Source organism: Ptychodera flava, chromosome 18 (genome assembly GCF_041260155.1).
Source record: "Ptychodera flava strain L36383 chromosome 18, AS_Pfla_20210202, whole genome shotgun sequence".
Classification (NCBI taxonomy): Eukaryota; Metazoa; Hemichordata; class Enteropneusta; family Ptychoderidae; genus Ptychodera; species Ptychodera flava.
The window spans coordinates 9747982-9769258 of record NC_091945.1 but is presented as its reverse complement, the minus strand read 5'-3'; the positions used below and the strand labels follow the sequence as shown (position 1 = coordinate 9769258).

General features: G+C 37.2%; 2 protein-coding genes and 1 long non-coding RNA gene across 3 annotated transcripts in view; all 3 read right to left on the bottom strand.

Moving 5' to 3' along the window:
- The window catches only part of LOC139117920 (fibrillin-1-like), a 68939-nt gene extending 58671 nt beyond the window's left edge, over positions 1 to 10268 (bottom strand). Inside the window, exons 1-14 of the mRNA XM_070681157.1 lie at positions 10150 to 10268; positions 9233 to 9484; positions 8358 to 8483; positions 7780 to 7905; positions 6857 to 6982; positions 6409 to 6525; positions 5963 to 6103; positions 5425 to 5553; positions 5014 to 5157; positions 4330 to 4452; positions 3942 to 4064; positions 3380 to 3499; positions 2250 to 2375; positions 1302 to 1439 (exon numbers count right to left, since the gene is read on the bottom strand). Coding sequence (XP_070537258.1) covers positions 1302 to 1439; positions 2250 to 2375; positions 3380 to 3499; positions 3942 to 4064; positions 4330 to 4452; positions 5014 to 5157; positions 5425 to 5553; positions 5963 to 6103; positions 6409 to 6525; positions 6857 to 6982; positions 7780 to 7905; positions 8358 to 8483; positions 9233 to 9335 — 1642 coding nt within the window. The 5' untranslated portion in view covers positions 9336 to 9484; positions 10150 to 10268. The remainder of the gene's footprint in view (positions 1 to 1301; positions 1440 to 2249; positions 2376 to 3379; positions 3500 to 3941; positions 4065 to 4329; positions 4453 to 5013; positions 5158 to 5424; positions 5554 to 5962; positions 6104 to 6408; positions 6526 to 6856; positions 6983 to 7779; positions 7906 to 8357; positions 8484 to 9232; positions 9485 to 10149) is intronic.
- Positions 10269 to 10504: 236 nt separating this feature from the next.
- On the bottom strand, positions 10505 to 13043 carry LOC139116805 (uncharacterized). Its single transcript, XR_011548391.1, has 3 exons — positions 12866 to 13043; positions 11263 to 11403; positions 10505 to 10636 (listed from the first exon to the last, which is right to left on the bottom strand). It is a non-coding gene; the product is annotated as an uncharacterized lncRNA (long non-coding RNA).
- LOC139117918 (mucin-like protein) lies at positions 13041 to 19259 on the bottom strand. Its single transcript, XM_070681155.1, has 8 exons — positions 19087 to 19259; positions 18542 to 18660; positions 16151 to 16356; positions 15790 to 15874; positions 14748 to 14945; positions 14167 to 14277; positions 13416 to 13682; positions 13041 to 13315 (listed from the first exon to the last, which is right to left on the bottom strand). The coding sequence occupies exons 1-8, from the start codon at positions 19152 to 19154 to the stop codon at positions 13041 to 13043; spliced, it is 1329 nt and encodes a 442-aa protein (XP_070537256.1). The 5' UTR covers positions 19155 to 19259.
- Between the last annotated feature and the right edge of the window lie 2018 nt (positions 19260 to 21277).

Sequence of the window (21277 nt, the reverse complement as noted above, 5' to 3'; positions counted from 1 at the left end):
ATTGACACACGACACATGTAAAAGTGAATAGGCTCTTTTCTGCTCTAAAATAGCCGTACCTCTTCCAGTTCGATAAGTAAAAATAAGTTTTAGAAAGCCCAATGTATACTTGAAATAGGCCCGTTCAACTTTTTGAAAAATGTAAAAATAATAGGTGGTAAACATATTCGGAAATAGTTACTCATACTTGATAATTTATATTAATTAATAATAATAATAATAATAATAATTTTATTGTCATATATATACGCTATTGCATATACAATGAAATACATCTTGGTTTTGCGAAAACAAAAGGACAGACAGTGAGATACAAAAACAGGGAATAAAAGAGCAATACACAAAATAAAACAAACAGAATTAAAATAACATGTTAGAATAAAAGCGCCGACTTCAGAGGTACAAGTGTAGGAACTATGAGAGACGAGATGTGTGAGCTCTCACAGTACTCGATTTACATTCATTTAACACGCGAATTGCTGTAGGGTAAAAACTGTTTAGGGACCGATTAGAACTTGACTTGATTGAACGGTAACGTTCACCAGAACGCATAGTTGAAACAAATATAGGGCTCAACCCTTGATGTCGCGCCAGGGGTTAAGATTGGCAATGTTATATGTATTTATTCATGATAAAATAGAATTAATTGTTACTTCATATACGTTTGTATGGCAACTATGCCTAGTTTCCCTCTGATGAAAGCAGTTAACGTACGTACACGACGTCAAACCCTGCAGCAGTGCAGGTATAGATTTCTGTAATGTGTGAAATGTTGGACAAAAATTGGCAATTTTACCATGATAACAGCCTGTTATGCCATCATTACCATTGCAATGGTAACCGGACTGCCCACCTTCCACTTGCAAACTGAAAACTAGAGCGTTCCGTCTAAAAACCTGCAATTTTTGAATCTATTTATTGACACAGGGGGGGGGGGGGCTTTTCTAAAATTCATTCCCAGCATTCTTTGCGTATGCCTCCGTTCACATGACAGTTTTCTCCCATTTTCTATTTTTTATGCGTGATATTAACGATATTTTGTATCAGCGACAAGGTGGATAATAACACTAACTGGCTAATAAAAGATATATTTTATAAATGGCATGTTATAAAATAATAATTTGCACGTTTCATATTTGTTTATTTACAAGTACTCAAAAAAACATGGCGGCGCCCATGAAAGTAGGGTACACTTCCGGTTAGTCGCATAGTATATTAGGAATATGCGCATGCGTAGTCAGTAAGCCGCTAGCGTGACTATTTAAGTGTAAATAATACTAACCAAATGAATCATATCTTACCATCGCATTTGATGCCTGTACCGTTGTAACCGTCTTTGCAAGTACAGTTGAAGTCACCCAGTCCGTTTACACATACCGCAGCACTAGCGCAATCATCAGCCTGGGGGTCGTCTCTTGGTAACTTGCATTCGTCGACGTCTGTAATGGTAATGCTATATTTTCATGTTTGCTAAATTACACTTGCATACAGGGCCATGAAAATATGTTCAGTTTAGATCAATAGTTTTGACGAACAAAAAATACATGAAACCTATCAGACAATGACTTTCAAATATAAAGTTTGTTATACCAAAACTGTAATGTAATCCATACTTTCATGCAACTTTTACAAATATTTCAAATTTCGGGATTAAATTACCCTCGATCACCTGCAAAGATATATGACAGATATAGTGATTTGCGAACAAATATGTATGCAAATTCACTATCATTTGAACAAACTAGAAAAAGATGACTGATGTCTTATCTCCAGCTTGTCAAAGTGCATGCTAATTTGAGCACACTAAAAGTGGTTAGCAAGAGAGATCTTTATACTAAACACAGGTTGCATCTGATGACAGGGATCAACCATAATAGGTAAAAATTGCGATTACATTTACTAAACAGATGAAGTCTTAATAGATATATGCTGGTGTCTGCTTCATTTTTTTAAAATTTACCTTGGCACCAAACAGTAAGAGTTAGAAACACATCTTTCATAATCGACGAAATATAAAAATAATAATATTCAGTTACTGTAGTAGGTTTTTTGACCTGATAACACACGGATCCTAGACTTTACCAGATATTTCTGTAAAAGTGAATATCTGTATAGCAAATGATTTGTTCAAAATTTATTAATAACTGTTCGGGTTTTTATATAAGATTGCTAGTATTCAGGATAAAAAATTCTGACGAAAAGAGATACACTATGCCCTTCTTCAATCATTAATGGTAAAGCTTCCTTACCGAGACAGGTCCTACCATCCCCCATGAATCCAGACTTACATAGGCAGGTAAACGAACCAGCTGTATTGTTACAGTTGCCGTGTTTTTCATGACAGTCATGTATCTCAGTAAGACATTCATTGATATCTGAAAGGAAGTATGGCAATCGTTAAAAGTTTGAACCCGAAGACGACAGTGAACTTTTTTATTCAAATGCTTGATGAATATGGAAATTCAAAACTGATAATAATATTACGATCAAAATAACACGTTTTTTGTATTGCAATAAACATTCACAATTGTTTGCTGGTACCAAATGTTACTGCAAGAATACTTATTTATTGTCCTGTAATTTACAAATTATAATATTGTTGTAATGACGAAAACGATGCCTGCTTTGACGTATATTGAGCATAACCACCAAAGTCCTTTCGACTTTGATGTGGTCGTTTTCTTCGCTTGAGTTGTTATGTATTGCTTACGTAACAGCTAAAGTCATAAGTAATGACCGGAGATTGAACCTTGACCTCCACACTGGGTGTTTACAGATTCGCTTCATCTTATTTTGACAATTTCCAATTTGGAGGTGTCCTCCAATGAGACCAAATTGTCTTTTACTTAAGTAAAACCGCATAGCAAGTCACTATCATATCAAATTTTGGAACCAAACTGCTACAGTTTGTAGACACAGATACACCTTTACAGAGAGAGAAGACGTACATACAACTTAACACCTTGATACGCTTGATGCCGCCGACTTCTGTGGGCAGTCTAATCAGAGTGGACTATTTTGGACCGTGTATTTTTTGCGCATAAGGTTTTCTAAGATGTCGCAATCATTAGGGAGTATCGTGCTTAAACTCAATTCAAGACTTCAAGTATTTCTCGCCTGTATATGTTTTATAATTGTAGATTTCTATTTTTACACGGTATAGTATTACCACCAATTAATAGTGTTGTAACCGGCGACGTGACATCACATATGATGTTGATAGATCTCGAAAGCAACTTATCTTTGTGGTATACGTTGATCGAATTCTATGCGATGAAAGCACTTGAATTACCTTCTATACCTAAAGTTGGCCACACATTTAAAATGTGAATTTTAAAGGATTTGGTACCATACCCTTTTGAAGAAGGTTGGTTCTCACCTTCACAATTTTCACCAGTACCGTTGTAACCCGTGATACAAGTACAATTGTATGACCCGGGAAGGTTTGTACATACGGCGTTCTGATCGCAGGGATCTTCATCTGAACATTCATTTTTGTCTGAAAGAGTGCAAATTCGTACAAATTCATAGAGCAAAATATAATGTGACTTTTAGGTCACGAGCACTTATTGCTAATATTAATATTCCTTCGTTGTAACAAAACGTATGTTCCGCTATCATGACCTACCAACTTTTCTCAACAATTCCCTCGTCTATTTTTGTCTGTAAAGAAACATTCAAACATTTGTTCCAGTAGGGGACAAGCAAGCAATGAAACGATCGGATGGTAAAGCAGAATGTAGAATGACTCAGAAGAGACAAGCATTGTGATTGGAAGGACATCACAGACCGGTTTGACACCGACAAATAGCAGCAATAGGAGGGCAGTAAGATATCTTCTCAGAGATCAAAGTGAACGGTGCGTAAAATGGAATGAAAAGCAAATAGCAATCGCTATATGTTACCGTTGTCGTTTCGTAAATATTAGAGTTCTTACTCACCTACACATAGAAATCCATTGCCTTCATACCCGTCATTACAATTACAGAAGAAGGATCCTTCTGTATTGTTACAAAAAGCATTTCCATCACAGGCAACCGTGCCGTTCTCACATTCATTAATGTCTGTCAAGAAAACACGACAATGGGCATACTCCAGTGTGACAAGTTGAAATAGGAAGGGAAAACGTGTAAGAGGAGACTCGGATAGATTCAGTATCTACAAAGTCCAGAAATATTACCGATGTCAGCAAAGCCAAGGCATTATCGAAGTACCATACTGAAAACTTGGCTAATCAGAGTCTCAAAATCAATGATACCGTATACCGTCCTTGCTCTTTTGACTATCAACTCAATCACAATTTCAAAGTGTACCGTGTTGAATAATTACCTTCACATCCCGAGGCTGTAGTGCGGTAGCCATCTTTACATACACAATTGTAACCACCATCGTTATTGACACATACCTCACTGTCTGTACAGTTACCTTCTCCAAGTATGCATTCATCTTTGTCTGTGAGAACCAAATGAACGATTGAACTCTTCTTATATGTTCTGCAAATCCATGATGATCGATTCATGCAACCTTGACGGTGTCAATATCTTTTACTATCAAATGCATAACTGCGAAATTCATGTAATTAGTAGATATGTCTACAAATAGCAATGTATCTATCTCCAATGATTTGAGCATCCTTCAAATTTTATTTTAAACACCAACTAAATATCTGCTGCTTGGTAATGTTGTGCACAAAACTATGAAATCCGCTTCACTTAATCTACAGAAAAAATTTCAATTAAGCATTTCTTCATTACTAATACTTTGCACCAAGAAATCGATCTCTTCAAAATAAAGGGAGAACATGAAGGATCAGGATTGTGCAAATATCGATCAATAGATTTTCCATATTAGCTAATGTGTATATCTCAAGTTAAAAATCACACAAAGCAAACATAGCATCGAGAATCTATCTCCAGGAGCTATCTCAGAAGTAATATGATTTCCATCGCGCACGATATCAATGAGAAAATTTAAATGTCCTATACTAGACGCCATACAGCCATTCATCCTCACCAGAACAAGTCCTTAGATCAGCTGTGAGTTCATAACCATCATTGCATTCGCATCTGTAGCCAGGCGTTTCGTCAATGCAGGTCTCTTCACATGCTTGTTTATATTGCATTGTGTCATCCCCCGTGTCATTACACTCATTTATTGCTGAATTTTGAAATATAAAATAGGCCTCTTTAAATACGTTATCAGTAAAAAACGATGCTCCTCTGCAGCCAGCTGTTTACTTTAAGCAAATGCAAGTTGGTGTATGATTTCAAGTTTATTACATTGAGTGACATATGTCTGCAATCTGTACACTATGAAAGTGGTATGAACGTATGGAAGAAATGATTTGCTTCCGACAACATCAACACAAGAGAAACGGAATTCTAGATCTAAGCTCTATGAGAGAATACTTATATCCGTACATACGTGTACACAGGGTGTCGTCCGTGTCGCTAATCCGGTATCCCCGATTACAGTAACAGGTTTCCTCATCAATTCCATTAAGATAGCAGGTGCCACTGATACAGTCCTTGGAGCAATTTCGCGTTTCATTCACTGTAGAAAAGGATGAATTCACTTAAACCATATCTTGTCGAAGTCGTATTACTATACATGAATATGAACTTCTCATGCTAAATGTGCATTGACCGCAATCTAATCCACACGACTACGTAGGTTTCGTTTAATGAACTATTAAATTGTTTGTCGTATACTATAACTGACAGTGTGTAGTATGACGTATGACATCAATTTTGGATAACGGATGGGAATCATGCTATTTATTTATTACAGGCCCTTTTAATGAAGCCATGAAAAAAGCTCGATTGACAAATTCTATGATATTGCGCGTAAGATCTCCTGAACATAGACAGGGCTTAAATTATGACATTGATTATAATTCTGAGGTTATATGCTTTAGAACCTTCGAATGAAGATCTTAACTAATAGCCATGTACTTGCTAACCTGTACATGTAAGGCCATCAACTTCAAGGTAAAATCCGTCCACACAACTGCATCTATACCCATATGAAGAGTCTTCAGTGCTGTTAGTATCCTCACAAAGTTGAGAGCACTCGTCAGTTTGATACGTACACTCGTTGATGGCTAGGTGAAAATAGAATCAAACCAGCTTTAGGGTGATCAGATCTCTCTCTCTCTCTCTCTCTCTCTCTCTCTCTCTCTCTCTCTCTCTCTCTCTCTCTCTCTCTCTCTCCTCTCTCTCTCTCTCTCTCTCTCTCTCTCTCTCTCTCTCTCTCTCTCTCTCTCTCTCTCTCTCTCTCTCTCTCATGTATCCCAATGGTAACAGACACTGCCCACTTAGGATCAAAGATGTCGTCATATGCTCATATATCAACAACAGGTAACCCTGACAAATTTCTAAACAAAAATATATCATGTTTGTATCTTACGATCACAGTTAATTCCATTAGCGTTAAGTATGTAGCCCTGTCCACAGGAACACTGGTAAGCACCCTCTTCGTTTGTGCAGTTCTGTTCACAAATATCCAAATCGCATTCATCAATATCTGAAAAGGGTGAATGAATTCATATTGGCATTAGTTGCTTAATTATTCCCTCTTACTGATTAAATGTTATTGTTTTAGACAATCAAGTGTACATAAATATAGTGGGACGATTGTTAAAGCTACTTGGCAGTTTCATAGCCGAAAAGTGCAAGACCGCAATTATGCTCCTTTTAGGGTGATTAGTTTGTTTACATGTCAACGGCTTGTCATCACCTGACTTAGTTGAAAATTGAAAAGCATAATTTACTATAATTGAATCAAATATCTGAAACTCATTGTTGTTTTGAAAAGTTTCTACGTGAAGTCTGCGGTTAAAACGTAACTCACTGACCTTCACAATATGTCCCATTGCCGGTGTATCCAGGATTACAGAGGCAATGAAAACTACCAAGCGTGTTAGAGCAGGTGGCGTCTTCATGGCAAAGATGACGTCCATCATCAGCACACTCATCGATATCTAATTACGTATATCATTCAAAAAAATACAGATACTATGAGGTTATTACAAAAATACCTCAAAGAATGCACGAGGATATTGGCGCAGCGTATTCGCGTCGGGCGATGCGCGGCGCCAATATCCATCTTATATTCGTAACCGGGGCATCAAATTGTCAGAGTAGTGATCGTTTTCATGCAAGGTCAACGATTTTTCTTCCGACTTATAGCGCAAGTGTGGAACGCTATCTCGGACGCGCTTCTGCAAGTTCTGGATAGTGTGTGTACACTAACATGAAGTACAGAGAGCGCGCGAGAGACATGTTCTGGCACCCGTCCAATGAGTCCCTTGAAACCACTCAACAGTGAACGCGCAGATACAGCCGCAGGGGATGGGGCACCTGGAAACCGTACGTGTTAAGGAACGGGCGTTCCGTTCGGCTTTTTAGCGCACGCAAAATTCTATTGTTCTCGAAGCAAGATGTATAATAATTGGTCTTACCGGCAATGTTATTGTCAAAAAGAAACTTGGCTTTGATTCCATATTATACATGGCAATTAATGTACAGACGGTTTGCTAACGAGAGGAACATTGCAAATTGAGGTCTAAATATTGTTCTCACATCTTCGACCATCATGTATATTTAACCTCAGTCTGTTTTAGTGAAGCAATTTTTCGTTGGCCATTCGAGAGGCAAGGAAAACGAGGAGGTAATTATAGAGTCAATGTCAAAAGACCAAGAACGAACATCAAGGACAAACACACACTTGTACAGCTATAACACCTGACGCATTTCATGAAACGAACGAACATCTTACCGGAGCATGTTTGGCCATCTCCAAGGAAACCATCCCTGCAGATACATTGGTATGAGCCTGGTATATTCTCACACAAGGCGTAATCAGAGCAGGAGTACGTAGAATTGTCCGCGCATTCATTAACATCTGAGACGAATTTTTTAACATTAAAGCATTAAATTAAGATGTATGAAGAGGCGGTGACATAACTGAAGTAAATATGCATATCAGCATATTGTGCATAATATTGTATATCGCTGGATTGTAAAAGAAAATAACGTGGAATTCTTGGCCAGTTATGTGTGCTTTTCTTGACAACATATGCCAAAGCCTGGAACGAATCTCCCCATTCGGACACTAATTAAAAACCTTTTATGGTGAGGATCTCATAGGTATGGGAGGGAGCGAAATGATACAGGTGAATGATATCAATAAATATTCATTTCCAGCAGTCGTCATTCCTGAAACCTGGTATAATCTATGCTCTTTAAAATGTGTTAAATATGTATTACCCAGCAATAACAAATATATATACCTGTTGATTCTGTATTTAGAAAGCGCAATGCCCAATGTGATTTTAACACGTAGACACATCTTACCTCTACAGAAGGTCCCGTTACCAGTGTAACCGTCCGCACACACACATATATAAGATCCAACTTTATTTACGCACTGAGATCCCTCGACTTTACACTCGTGCTCTGCAGTATCGCACTCGTCCGTATCTGAAACACCATTAACACGTCAGACTATTATGTATTCATATTGACGGGCACATATGTACTCAAATGCAGACGATGTTGTCTATGACGAAACACAATGACGCAAACTTGCATCGACACAACAATATTTCGTTTTAACTCATTAACAACTTGATAAATCTAGTACGGTAACTGTAACATCAGTGTGTCAAATACGCCGATGCGTCACACTGATCGGAGGAAAGCTTACACCAGCAATGGTAAAATATTACTATACCAGTACATATACTGTCCCTTTAACTAGTACAGAAAGTGAATACCATAATGCAAGGAGTTTAGATGACAAAGAAATTTTTGATTAGAGCAAATAAACAATCAAAAGACAAGAACATTGTTTTCAGCGGCAGCATTAATCCTTGAAATCGAATTTTTAGGCCCCATTGGAACATTCGCTAAGTGGTCAAAACTTTGTCATGAGCTTAAATTGCACTGACATGCCTGAGTTGACGTGAAAAATATCCACATAACGCAATGCTTCTTTCTGGGCTCCTTCCTGTTTGGGCACTCAAACCACCTTAGAACGCCATAAACTTATTAAAAGATATAATACTAGTGTACGAGAAATATCTCCTTCATTGGTGAGCATACATTGGAATAAGACATACTTGTTGTAAAGCATTCGCCCACAGGCTTGTCTATGTTTTGCGATTCACCAAATTCTTCTATATGCCCATCAACACTTGAGTTGGCTATTACTTATGCTCTAAGCATACCTTCACAAGTTGAACCATCTCCGATATATCCGGGTTTGCATGCACATGAATAGCTGCCTTCAAGTTCGGTGCAGGTAGCCCTTTTCACGTGACAATTGTTCATTGTGATGTCACTACATTCCTTGACATCGGAACAATTGACACCGTTTCCAGTCCAGCCGTCATTACAATTACATTCAAAGGAACCGATCGTGTTGGTGCAAGTTGCCTGGGGGCTGCAGTTGTCTGTGTGTCTCTCACACTCATTTATATCTGAAAACAACAGCATACTTTACTAACTTTTTGTGTACTCTTCCTTCTTTCGCATCTGACTTGTAAAACCTGAATGAGTGATGAACAGCCTCCAATCATTATTCATTACAGTAATAAGTAAAAATTTACGGCCAAGGACGCCGTCAAAATTTTAAATTTAATCCTTAAAGTGACCATTTCCTAAACTTCATCTTCAAGCCAGTGCCTTGACTGACAACAAAGTAAGATTTGACAGGAATCGTTGAAAGTAATTTAAAATCTATTAAGTTTAATAGAAAATTAATATAGATTAAAATGTTGACCAAGATTTTGCTAAAAGACATTTTGACCTTCCTTTAAACGTTTTCTTATTATCGACAAAATTACTCATCGGAGGTAAACGAACGAAAACGTCTGACAGGAAGTAAACATTGCTTTGCAAGTCAAAGTCAAAGTCATTCTTTATGCAATCCTAATGCTTAATGTGAAATTTAACTTTCACGATATAAAGAGGCGAAACCAATGTTATGTCAATGTTTAATTTTGATTAACAAAGCACAGTGAATTTTCAAAGTCTAAATATTGGAGGCGCATTCTACCTTAATAGGCAATAGACACCGTCGCTCCAGTCAATCGACACCCCAAAAGCTAGCTTAATCAAGGGAAATAACTGAATGACGGCCTACCAGAACAATTGAATCCACCACTATCAAATTCGTAACCATCCAAACAGGTACACTTGTAACTTCCAACGATGTTGGTACAGTCTGTGTTTTCACCGCAAGGCTCTTGCAAACATTCATTCACATCTGAAACACAGTTAAAACTATTTATTCCCCTTGAATGCAAGATAAAGGACTTTGACAAGATTCCGATTTTGAATGTGTAGCGGCCATGTTTGTATATTTCGATAATTAAATAATTTTTATAGGAAAAACTATGATTACAAAGGGTTTATAGTAATTATATAATACTCGGTAAGGACCATTGTATTTGTTGCATTTCTACTTAATCTCACAGCCTTGCAAGAGGAGCTATTACCTTCACACAGTGTTCTGTTGCCATCGACGCCAATGTAACCATCATTACAGGTGCAGTTAAATCCGCCACCAATGTTAATACATGTTGCCTTCTGGTGACAGTCATCAATGTTTTCCGTACATTCATCGATATCTGAAAACGAATGTTTATGAAAATTACCATATTTACACAAATAAGGCAGTCTTTCGCAGTCTTTTTTGCTAAGAAAGTATACACACCGTTGGCCGTGAATTAAAAAAAAAACAATTAATTACCACGCATCCTTAGAATGGTACAGCAGACACCACAAGAAGGAAAACGATGGTATCACACTAAATCCAGACCATCTCGCTCACCTGAATAAATCTCATCTTAAGATGTTATCAATATAAATTTCTAATTTCTTAGATTCCAGTAATGATGATAACTATTTTATACAATGACAAAGATGAATTTGCCACATAGCTTAACTCACAGATGAGTCTTTCTAATGTACTTGTGTGATTGATTTGTGTATGCTGCAGTGACTGTTGCAGTTTTGTATTCCAGCTGTGTGCAGTAGCTATGACAAAATTGCTACATGAAAGTGGGTCATTGAGCCGTCCTGTGTGAGGATTAGAATGTGACTCGGAGGCGTTTTCTACTGTCCTTCACCGACCATGCTGCAAGTCTACAATTGTATAGTATACGTTGATGGCACCCAATGAAGGGCAAGTAGTTCAATTGGCTTGATCATACAGTGCTGTTCAGGAGAAAGAAAATATCAATTAATTAATTACCTGTACAGCCTTTCTCGTCAGCGTCGAGGCGATAGCCCTCTGAACAGCGGCAAACATAACTTCGAAGGGTATTTTCACATATTTGATCGCAAAATGGTTCACTGGAGTGAAAATCTCTCTCTTCTTCGCATTCGTCAAAGTCTGCAAATATACATGATACAAGAATGTGAAGATCATCACATACCTGGAAATTCCATTCCAACCAAGCGTTTAGGAAAACTGTCTCGTAATGGTTTATGAGAATGAAGAGTAATGGCATAAAAATCTTCTGATCACTATAACAATATGATCAATTTCCTAGACATAATTGTATACGTTGATTTGAGAGAGCAACAGCTATGTTATAATTAACAGCAACACTTCATTTGTAGACTCTGACACGTAATGGGTTATTTCTTCACATACAAATATTAAAGATATACTGTCACCTGTTCCAATTTTGCCACAGTTACCATGGAAACAGAAAATCTAACCAATCACAGATTTTAAGCGGGTGCCTGCTTTTTAAAAACAGCGCCCTCACATGGGCATTTTGAATACCAAGGAAGGCCCCTTTGACCATATATGGGCATATTTCGATTACAGGTGACTGTATACCTTTAAGCTGGTGCTTGTATGCATTACTTATACATATGATTATAATATGAATTCTAACTCATGAGAAGCCAATTAACTTGTAAAGGCTCATACAAAGCTATACAAAAACATGGCACAAGACCACTAATGCATTTCCCATAGGTAACCACAGTAGCGTTGAGCTTAATTTTCCCATTTTAAAACATTTAGTGGCACGAATCCTCTTAACATGTGTAAAGTTAATGTCAGCTTGACAACTGATGAATTTTTCGTATGGGCAAGTCCATGGAAATTTTCAGATAACGATAAAAATAGCGCCGTCAGGGGTGTTTTTTACAAAATTCAGGCTTATTATTATAATTTCTATGAGCCTTAGAACTCCACATATTACCACAGAATGCTTCAGCCATTATTCACAACAGTCTGCATTTTGATTCAAGCAGAAAAATATCTTTACAAAATACTTCAATTTAAGTTCAAACCAAACAAGCATCCATGCAGGTATCAAAACTTCAAGGTCTGCACTATTTTTCTTCCGAACTATTTTCATGGGTAACGAGCCCGGAAGTGAATAAGTGGTCTTGTTCCACATGCCATACTCACCAAAACATTTGTGCCGTTCCCTATCAACCCTGTTGGACATTCTCCACATTCAAAACCTATCGACGGTGCTTTATTGTCTGTACAATTGACACCAGGAAAACATGGATTGTCTGCACATGCGTCGTAGTCGTCCTGGCAAAAGTCACCGCTGTAGCCAGGTGGGCAATCGCACGTTACCACCTTTTCATTGCAAAGACAAGTTTAAAACCTTTAGAGTTTTGAAAAGAGTTCCATTTGCTATGAAGCCATTATATATGAATATACTAACCTAACGTGATACATTATAACTTCAAATAATTGCAGAAGTACATGCGTTCTGCTATAGTTGACTATATAAATCTCAGTGATAATGCACAAAGTTAACAATTATCGTGTTGTGCTGTTCATATTCTGCTTCATGTTCAGGATAAATCTGGTAACCTACCTCAAATTTGTCATTTACCAGATCTGACCCTTCTACAGATACATTGTAATTGCAACTGCCACCATTTTGGCAGTCGCATACTTTGACTTGAAGCACAACGGCAGTACTGGCTGAAGTATCGGTAACAATGATTGATAGATTGACTTTTTCGGTGTCCAGAGGGGTCCATGTGAAGTTACCATCTGTTCAGAAAGAATAAAATATTTGCTTCTATTTGGTCACTGTTTGATCTATTTTGTAACCAAGTCTCCGTTGACAATATATTTTGAATGTGCAAAATTATTATCTTACCTTGGGTAATGTGAGCGCCGAGCACGGGATCCGCAAGCATATATGTTATGGTGTCTCCAGGGTTCGGATCAGTCGCATCCAATTTCAATGACACAGCCTTTCCAACTTCCACTTCTAATAGAGAACTGCCCTCAATCGTTACATTCGGAGGGAAGTTACCTGGTCATTACATAACAAGAAAATGGAATTGTCACATGTCTCTACGACATTCTAGATTTATTCTCCATAAAAACTAAAAACAAAATAAGATTTGACCTACCCAAATCCGTTTGCTGTTGTCGTATTTGTGTTGATGAGTTCCTTGTCAAGAGACCAATCTCTTCCCTCTCCGTAGCCAATGAATCAAACAGACATTCCTGATCGTCGCCACAATTAGATCGGACCTTACTCAAGTAAGCTGGGTCTTCCCTTTCATAATTGTCGATTAACTCGTCCAAGAACAACGGTTCGAATGTTGGGTCGTTGTAATCTGACCACGACTTTCCTTCTTCGTACCAAAAAATTGACTGATTGGCCGATATATTCCCTATGTGTGGAACAATTGTGTTAACAATAAGTGATAATTTGGCACAAAAAGTTATGTTTCACTCCAAATGCGACCTCTCCATTGGAGGGGGTAACAGTAAATATTGGAAAAAGTAATTGAAGATACATGCATGTAACATTGTATTGTCTGCTCGACGGTATTTTAAATGCTATCATGAAAAGATGGACTTCTGAGCAATCTTACCACGGAGACGTTGAACGTGTTTTCATGTTCAATTGTCATTTGGAAATAGAAAAATTGATCATATATAGGTTTAGAGTTGGTCGGATTGTGAGAAAGAAATTTGCTATCAATCATAGATCCAAAATCTCACTAAGACAACCATACAAAGAAATGAAATAAATCAATATCAAATTAAGTAGTCTTCAGATGACTTGATCATTTTCATGTCCATTTCCGACATCCCTCCGCGCACTCACATGACAGTTAAATATGCGATATCAAGGTAAAATGATTTACTCACACTGCTGACCAAATTCAAAGTACTCGGCGTCTGTAAAGTTGTCACCTGTTGGTTGTTTTATATTGCCGTCTGGGAGTTTGAAGTCGTTTGTAGGATCACCATCCCAAAATCCTTGTGATATGAAATGTCGATAATTGTAAAATTACTATAGCTGCAGCTGTGAATTCGAGGCAATGTGAAACATATTTGTTTCGCGATTGCTTGTCAAAAAAATCCAGATGTTCATCAATAACAAAAATTTCACTTTCAATGAGATATAGTTTTGTAAATATGTTCAGTTAGCATGGTTATAATTAATTTAGCCGGAGTCAAAATGCTTCATGGCATTAGCAATGGTCAAAGAGCCTTGTTAGCAAAGATTAAGAATCTATTAATTGAACTTTAATTCCCCAAAAAGAAAGCATAAAGTTTATAGAGAAACTTTATACAGTATTTAAATCAAAAAGCAAATGCCAAGGCAACGAACAGCTGTGCAAATGTTGAAGGTTGCCAATGAAGTCAACTCTGTGTAGCTATGCTGAACCTCTCATAACAGTATACATGCGTTGTGGACTTTGGTCTACAGCATATGTGCAATTTACCCAGTAAGCCTGTAACACGACCTTTGAACTCTTCTGGTGCCGAAAACAGGACATCAAGCATCTTCTCTGCGACTCCAATAGATATCGACATTTTGGATGTGAATGATGCGACGAATCTAACTTTCGCACCCGACCCTACAGTGGATTCTTCTTGTTTCAATGACATAGAAACGTTGGTGCCGTTTGGAGTAAATGGTTCTGGGGATATAGTAAAGTTGGTATATCAATGATAGCAAAAATCCTAAGTAAGTATGTTTATAATCGTCTGTAAATGTTCTATTAAATTGCTAAGCACAAAAATGATGATAAAAATGCACAAGGGACGCTGAATCAAACGAGATTTTAAAAGCATCGAAATTCGTGGGAATTCATCACCGATACTAAAAACCTAATGCATGATGCATACTTTGAGTGCCAACGTATGCATGTATGTGTGTATTATGAGACTAACTTTGGATTCAAACCCGAAAACTCCCAAACACTTCGATTCTGATAAAACAAGCTTACGAAACCACATTCTACACCTAAAACAATGTGATTAATAAAAAAGGTAAGTTTAAATCATAATCAAGATCACTCCACTGTAGTTCAACTATTAATGTGTGTATATGTAATTAGGTAGGCACGTAGGTAGGTAAGTAGGTAGGTAGGTAGGTAGGTAGGTAGGTAGGTAGGTAGGTAGGTAGGTAGGTAGGTAGGTAGGTAGGTTGGTAGGTAGGTAGGTAGGTAGGTTGGTAGGTAGGTAGGTAGGCAGGAAGCTAGCTAGCTAGCTAGCTAGAAGTAGGTAGGTAGGTAGGTAGGTAGCTATCTATGAATCTACGTATCTATGCAGGTATCTTCGAATCTATATATCTTTGTATCTATGTACAATCATATGTCGATGTAATTAAAAAACATGCATACAAGTATTTGTTTGTATTTTTCTACAAATAGGCCTACATTAAACAGGTTTCAGTGCTAGTACTGCTATGTGTCGGACTATTTGTGTTTACCAACCCTGGAAAACAGATCTTACTACATCGATATAATTTGTAAAACTCACGATCATCCAGGAAAGTCTTATTGAATAGTTCGCCATCGACGAGTACGTCATAATCAGTACCATCATCTGTCAGCTTGACTTGAACCTATTTAGTGGTAATGTATTCAAGGCCTTTGATAAAATGACTATAAATTAACATCTTAAAAGTTATTTCATGGTTTATTTTAATGTCTTATTAATGTCTTAAGTCACCCTTGTTTCCTTCAGTGGGGTATGTTCCGTACAAATGTATAATTGGATAACTATTGGTTGTTCTTTGGCTGAGAGACATCGCATGAATACTTGCGTACTATTATCTCTGTTACTTCAGTTAGTAATTATGGTCTGACTGCACCAATATTAATAATGTCAAAAACCTTACCGTAGAACTGTTCTGTTGTTTTGCAGCAAAAGCTACAAACACCGTAGCTTGACTCATTGTGCCATTCTTTGTGATTGCCCTTGCTGTTCGTCCTTGTAACTTGAAGAAGTCGTCATCAACCTGCACCAAGGTGTACTCGCCTAATCCATTAAAGGTGTACGAAACGCCATCAAGAGTTTTCAAATGGGGATCTCCAAGCATCCAGCCTATGATCAATGACAATATTTTTTAACAACAAGGACATTCTATTCTATTCTATTCTATTCTATTCTATTCTATTCTATTCTATTCTATTCTATTCTATTATGTTAAACTATATTATATTATATTATATTATATTATATTATATTATATTATATTATATTATATTATATTATATTATATTATATTATATTATATTATATTGTTATATTATGTATATTATATTTTTTTTTTTTTTTTTTTGTATTAAAATAGTAATTTAGTATAGAATAGTATTACTATTACTATACTATAGTATACTATAGTATACTATAGTATAGTATAGTATAGTATATATAGTATAGTATAGTATATTATAGTATAGTATAGTATGGTATGGCATAGTACAGTATTGTATATATAGTATAGCATAGTTATAGCATAGTGTGGTGTAGTGTAGTGTAGTGTAGTGTAGTGTAGTGTAGTGTAGTGTAGTGTAGTGTAGTGTAGTGTAGTGTAGTGTAGTGTAGTTGAGTTGAGTGTAGTGAACTGGAGTGTATTTACTGTAGTGGAGTGCAGTGCAGTGCAGTAGAGTATAGTATAGTGTAGTGTAGTATAGTAGGCCTATAGTATAGTAGGCTATAGTATAGTAGATGTAGTAGTAGAGTAGAGTAGAGTAGAGTAGAGTAGAGTAGAGTAGAGTAGAGTAGAGTAGAGTAGAGTAGAGTAGAGTAGAGTAGAGTAGAGTAGAGTAGAGTAGAGTAGAGTAGAGTAGAGTAGAGAAGAGTAGAGTAGAGTAGAGTAGAGGAGAGGAGAGGAGAGTAGAGTAGAGTAGAGTAGAGTAGAGTAGAGTAGAGTAGAGAAGAGTAGAGTAGAGTAGAGTAGAGTAGAGTAGAGTAGAGTAGAGTAGAGTAGAGTAGAGTAGAGTAGAGTAGAGTAGAGTAGAGTAGAGTAAAGTAGAGTAGAGTAGAGCAAAGCAGAGCAGAGCAGAGTAGAGTAGAGTAGAGTAGAGTAGAGTAGAGTAGAGTAGAGTAGAGTAGAGTAGAGTGGAGTACAGTGCAGTACAGTACAGTACAGTAGAGTACAGTACAGTAGAGTACAGTACTCACAGTAGAGTAAGTAGAGTAGAGTAGTAGAGTAGAGTAGAGTAGAGTAGAGTACAGTACAGTACAGTACAGTACAGTACAGTACAGTAGAGTACAGTACAGTAGAGTACAGTAGAGTACAGTAGAGTACAGTAGAGTACAGTAGAGTAGAGTAGAGTAGAGTAGAGTAGAGTACAGTACAGTACAGTACAGTACAGTACAGTACAGTACAGTACAGTACAGTACAGTACAGTAGAGTAGAGAGAGTAGAGTAGAGTAGAGTAGAGTAGAGTAGAGTAGAGTAGAGTAGAGTAGAACAGAGCAGAGCAGAGTAGAGTAGAGTAGAGAAGAGTAGAGTAGAGTAGAGTTGAGTAGAGTAGAGTAGAGTAGAGTAGAGTAGAGTAGAGTAGAGTAGAGTAGAGTCGAGTAGAGTACATTACAGTACAGTACAGTACAGTACAGTACAGTACAGTAGAGTACAGTAAGTACAGTACAGTACAGTACAGTACAGTACAGTACAGTACAGTACAGTACAGTACAGTACAGTACAGTACAGTACAGTACAGTACAGTACAGTACAGTACAGTACAGTACAGTACAGTAGAGTAGAGTAGAGTAGAGTAGAGTAGAGTAGAGTAGAGTAGAGTAGAGTAGAACAGAGCAGAGCAAAGTAGAGTAGAGATGAGTAGAGTAGAGTAGAATAGAATACAGTACAGTACAGTACAGTACAGTACAGTACAGTACAGTACAGTACAGTGCAGTGCAGCACAGCACAGCACAGCACAGCACAGCAGCACAGCACAGCACAGTACAGTACAGTACAGTGCAGTACAGTACAGTACAGTACAGTACAGTAGCATAACATAGCATAGTATACTGCAGTATAGTGTAGTGAAGTATAATGTATTATACCATATCATACTTTATGGTACCATATTTGGTGAAAATGTCGGTGAATATATGTTGAAACACGACTGTTCCAGTATTTCCGGAAAACTAAGTGGGTAAAATTAATTGCTATTAAAAGACATACAAGTTTTGACCTGGCTTTACTAATTGTTAACGTTCATATATAGTAAAGTGCCTAAAAGATACATATTGCATCGAGTTTTAGTATTTTACTCACCCCATATAGGTGGGAAGTACCCATTACACGTTCCTGGTGGTCGTTTCTCGGCATACAAGTCACAAAAATAGGATCCCTTGAATACTGGCAGCAGTAATAACGTGGCAATATGTCTTCGTCTGGAAATTAGCATGACCAGATCTGATAAGTTTGCTATTAAGCCTTAGGTCCTATTCATTCCATATTCTAATAGTTTTTCGTGAAATGTCATTGAATGACATAATTACTCTACAAAACTTTTTACTTGAGTTTATCTTATCCCATTGGATTAAAATCTGTCGTGAAAGCTAGTTTCGTTCTTTTGTACGTAACACCAATTACACCCAAGTTGTACATTGAGTAGTGTTTTAAACGTAATTCGGTCATCGAGCTGTTAATGCGTTTACAATTTGCACGAATGGTTCAGACATTTTCACTTAAACTAGATCAATATTCTTACTTTATCGAAAAGAGTAGCTGAAAATATTCACAAATTACAGTAATTAAGCTAGATAGATGCAGCACTGTATAATGCTTCAAGCGAGTTTTCAAAACGAAATACTCACCGTACCAAAGCCTGTACAAATACCAATTGAACCATCTCCACCACAAGAAACGACCACCAAATTGCCATCTTTCTGTAAAACTACTATCCCATGCATATCTACCGTAGCCTTCCACCAACGTGTGATCAGACCGGTAGCGACACCTTTGCCCTGCTCCCCAACGGTTGGGGAAAATGGTTTGGATCGTAAAACTTCGGCCTATGGGCAAAAAGCAGATATTTTTTTTCCAATGACCAAACAACCTGTTGATGGAAATATTTCTTGCACTGTGGTTATACTATGAAATTTTGAAACACATTTCATCCAACGGTCAGATTGCAAGCATTTACAAATGTATGAGTCAATTGGTCTTTTCGAAATTTTGAAACATATGAAAAACAAGAGTATTATACATATCATCAAATAGTGTATTAAATTTGACAAATAGTATGGCGTAGTGTAGGAGTTTCTAATGTGTCATATAGGATTAAGGAAATATGTTTTATATAGGTACATTATTGACATAAAGTGTTTGTGCTCTACAATAATACTGGCCTTGTCGTCGGTTGATCGCTGAAAGTAAATTTGGATCAATCTCGTCATCATTGAAGTTTTGTGCTGCTTCTCCATCTTCCTCTGTGCCACTACCGAAAGAATTATCTTGCCTTCCCTGTCCAAATCCACACGGGCAGGTTCCAAGTCCCCAACTCCATGTGTCCGGATGAGGTTGTCGATAGTACCATTCGAGGCAATACTTTTTTGGATTAACTGTGTATCGGTAATGGTTTTCAACACGAAATATCCACCTTCCTTTCTTGTTTGTGTTTCCATCGTACTGATCAGGTCGGTATTTTTGATGAAGCAAGGAAAGTTCCGATTTTTGTACGTTACGTACGTAGTGATATTTATACGAACTGTAGTAGTAGCTGTAGATTCCATGATAACCAATAATGACGTCATTGTTCTCGCGCACTTTGTAATTCCATTTCATTTCATCTTCCATATAATTAATGACAACGAATCCGTATACACCGTCTGTCACCAAAGCTGCTTGAAAAGTGTTAGTCTGGAAACAAAAGAAAATCCAGAACACAAAATTAATGAGTAGAAATCATTTGTTGAGAGGTTCGAAAAGGGAAGTGATAGGATTCGGTATTCGATTCAGACTTCTCAGGAGAAATACATGTCACGGAGAATACCGATCGATCCACTGGATGAATATTTATGCTGCAGTACGATAATGTGCTCCAGAAAGGTTACCATTTGCTGTTCAGTCGCACTGTTTATAAGCCCATACCAACAAAAAGAATGATCGTAAATTCCAAGTCAGTTGTCATTCAAGCATGATTTATCGGGAAAGGATGCTGTTCCTCAATATATCAACGAGAGCCGTGGTCATCCTGGTTAATTCGTATAACACTCTATCTGCTGCTGTGACATAACTTCGTCAGGTAAGTAGCTTCATTAAACTGGTTCAAGTGCAAATGTTCGATCAGAATGACCCTGAGATGCGCGTGTTGAGCTCTCAAAAATCCCAAAATGAGCGACAGTTTACATTTGCTACGGGGAAGAAAAGTTCCATTTCGCAAATGCATATGTTCCAGATTAATGATACTATTCAATATACGGGAGCCAAGTTTTCTGTTTGGGTATATAAAGCTGGGCTTTTTTACATCAGATGTCTACATTCAGAAAACGTACGCTATGATATTAATATATAAGGAAATGGATAAAAGGTGGAAGGAATTATCAAACCGATGTTAATATCTAACATCAAAACATTTTTTTGAGTTTATGCTATCTTAAAGTTTCGTATGACGAAGATCTATGCTAGCAATATTCACATATTAATATCGTGCGTGCCAATAAGTTATGTAACAAGTTTTACTTCGGAAGGCTACTTTCATTGTTCTTAGTCAATTAGAGCATCCGCTGTTTGTCGATTTTACGATCGAAATAAAACATATTAATTAATCGTAAAGTACTTTGATTTGTGAATGTCGCACTATTCCAAAAATATTGGAACACAAGTCATTCATCATTAAATCAGCATATTGTCAGTTTTAGACAGTAATAACTTGCGCTGCACAAAGATGAATGAAAAATATATTTAAATCATATTGTCAGTTTTAGACAGTAATAACTTGCACAGATTTCTCTAATCGGAATTATAAGAGGGTGGAGAAACAGTCATGCAATCACCACTTTATAC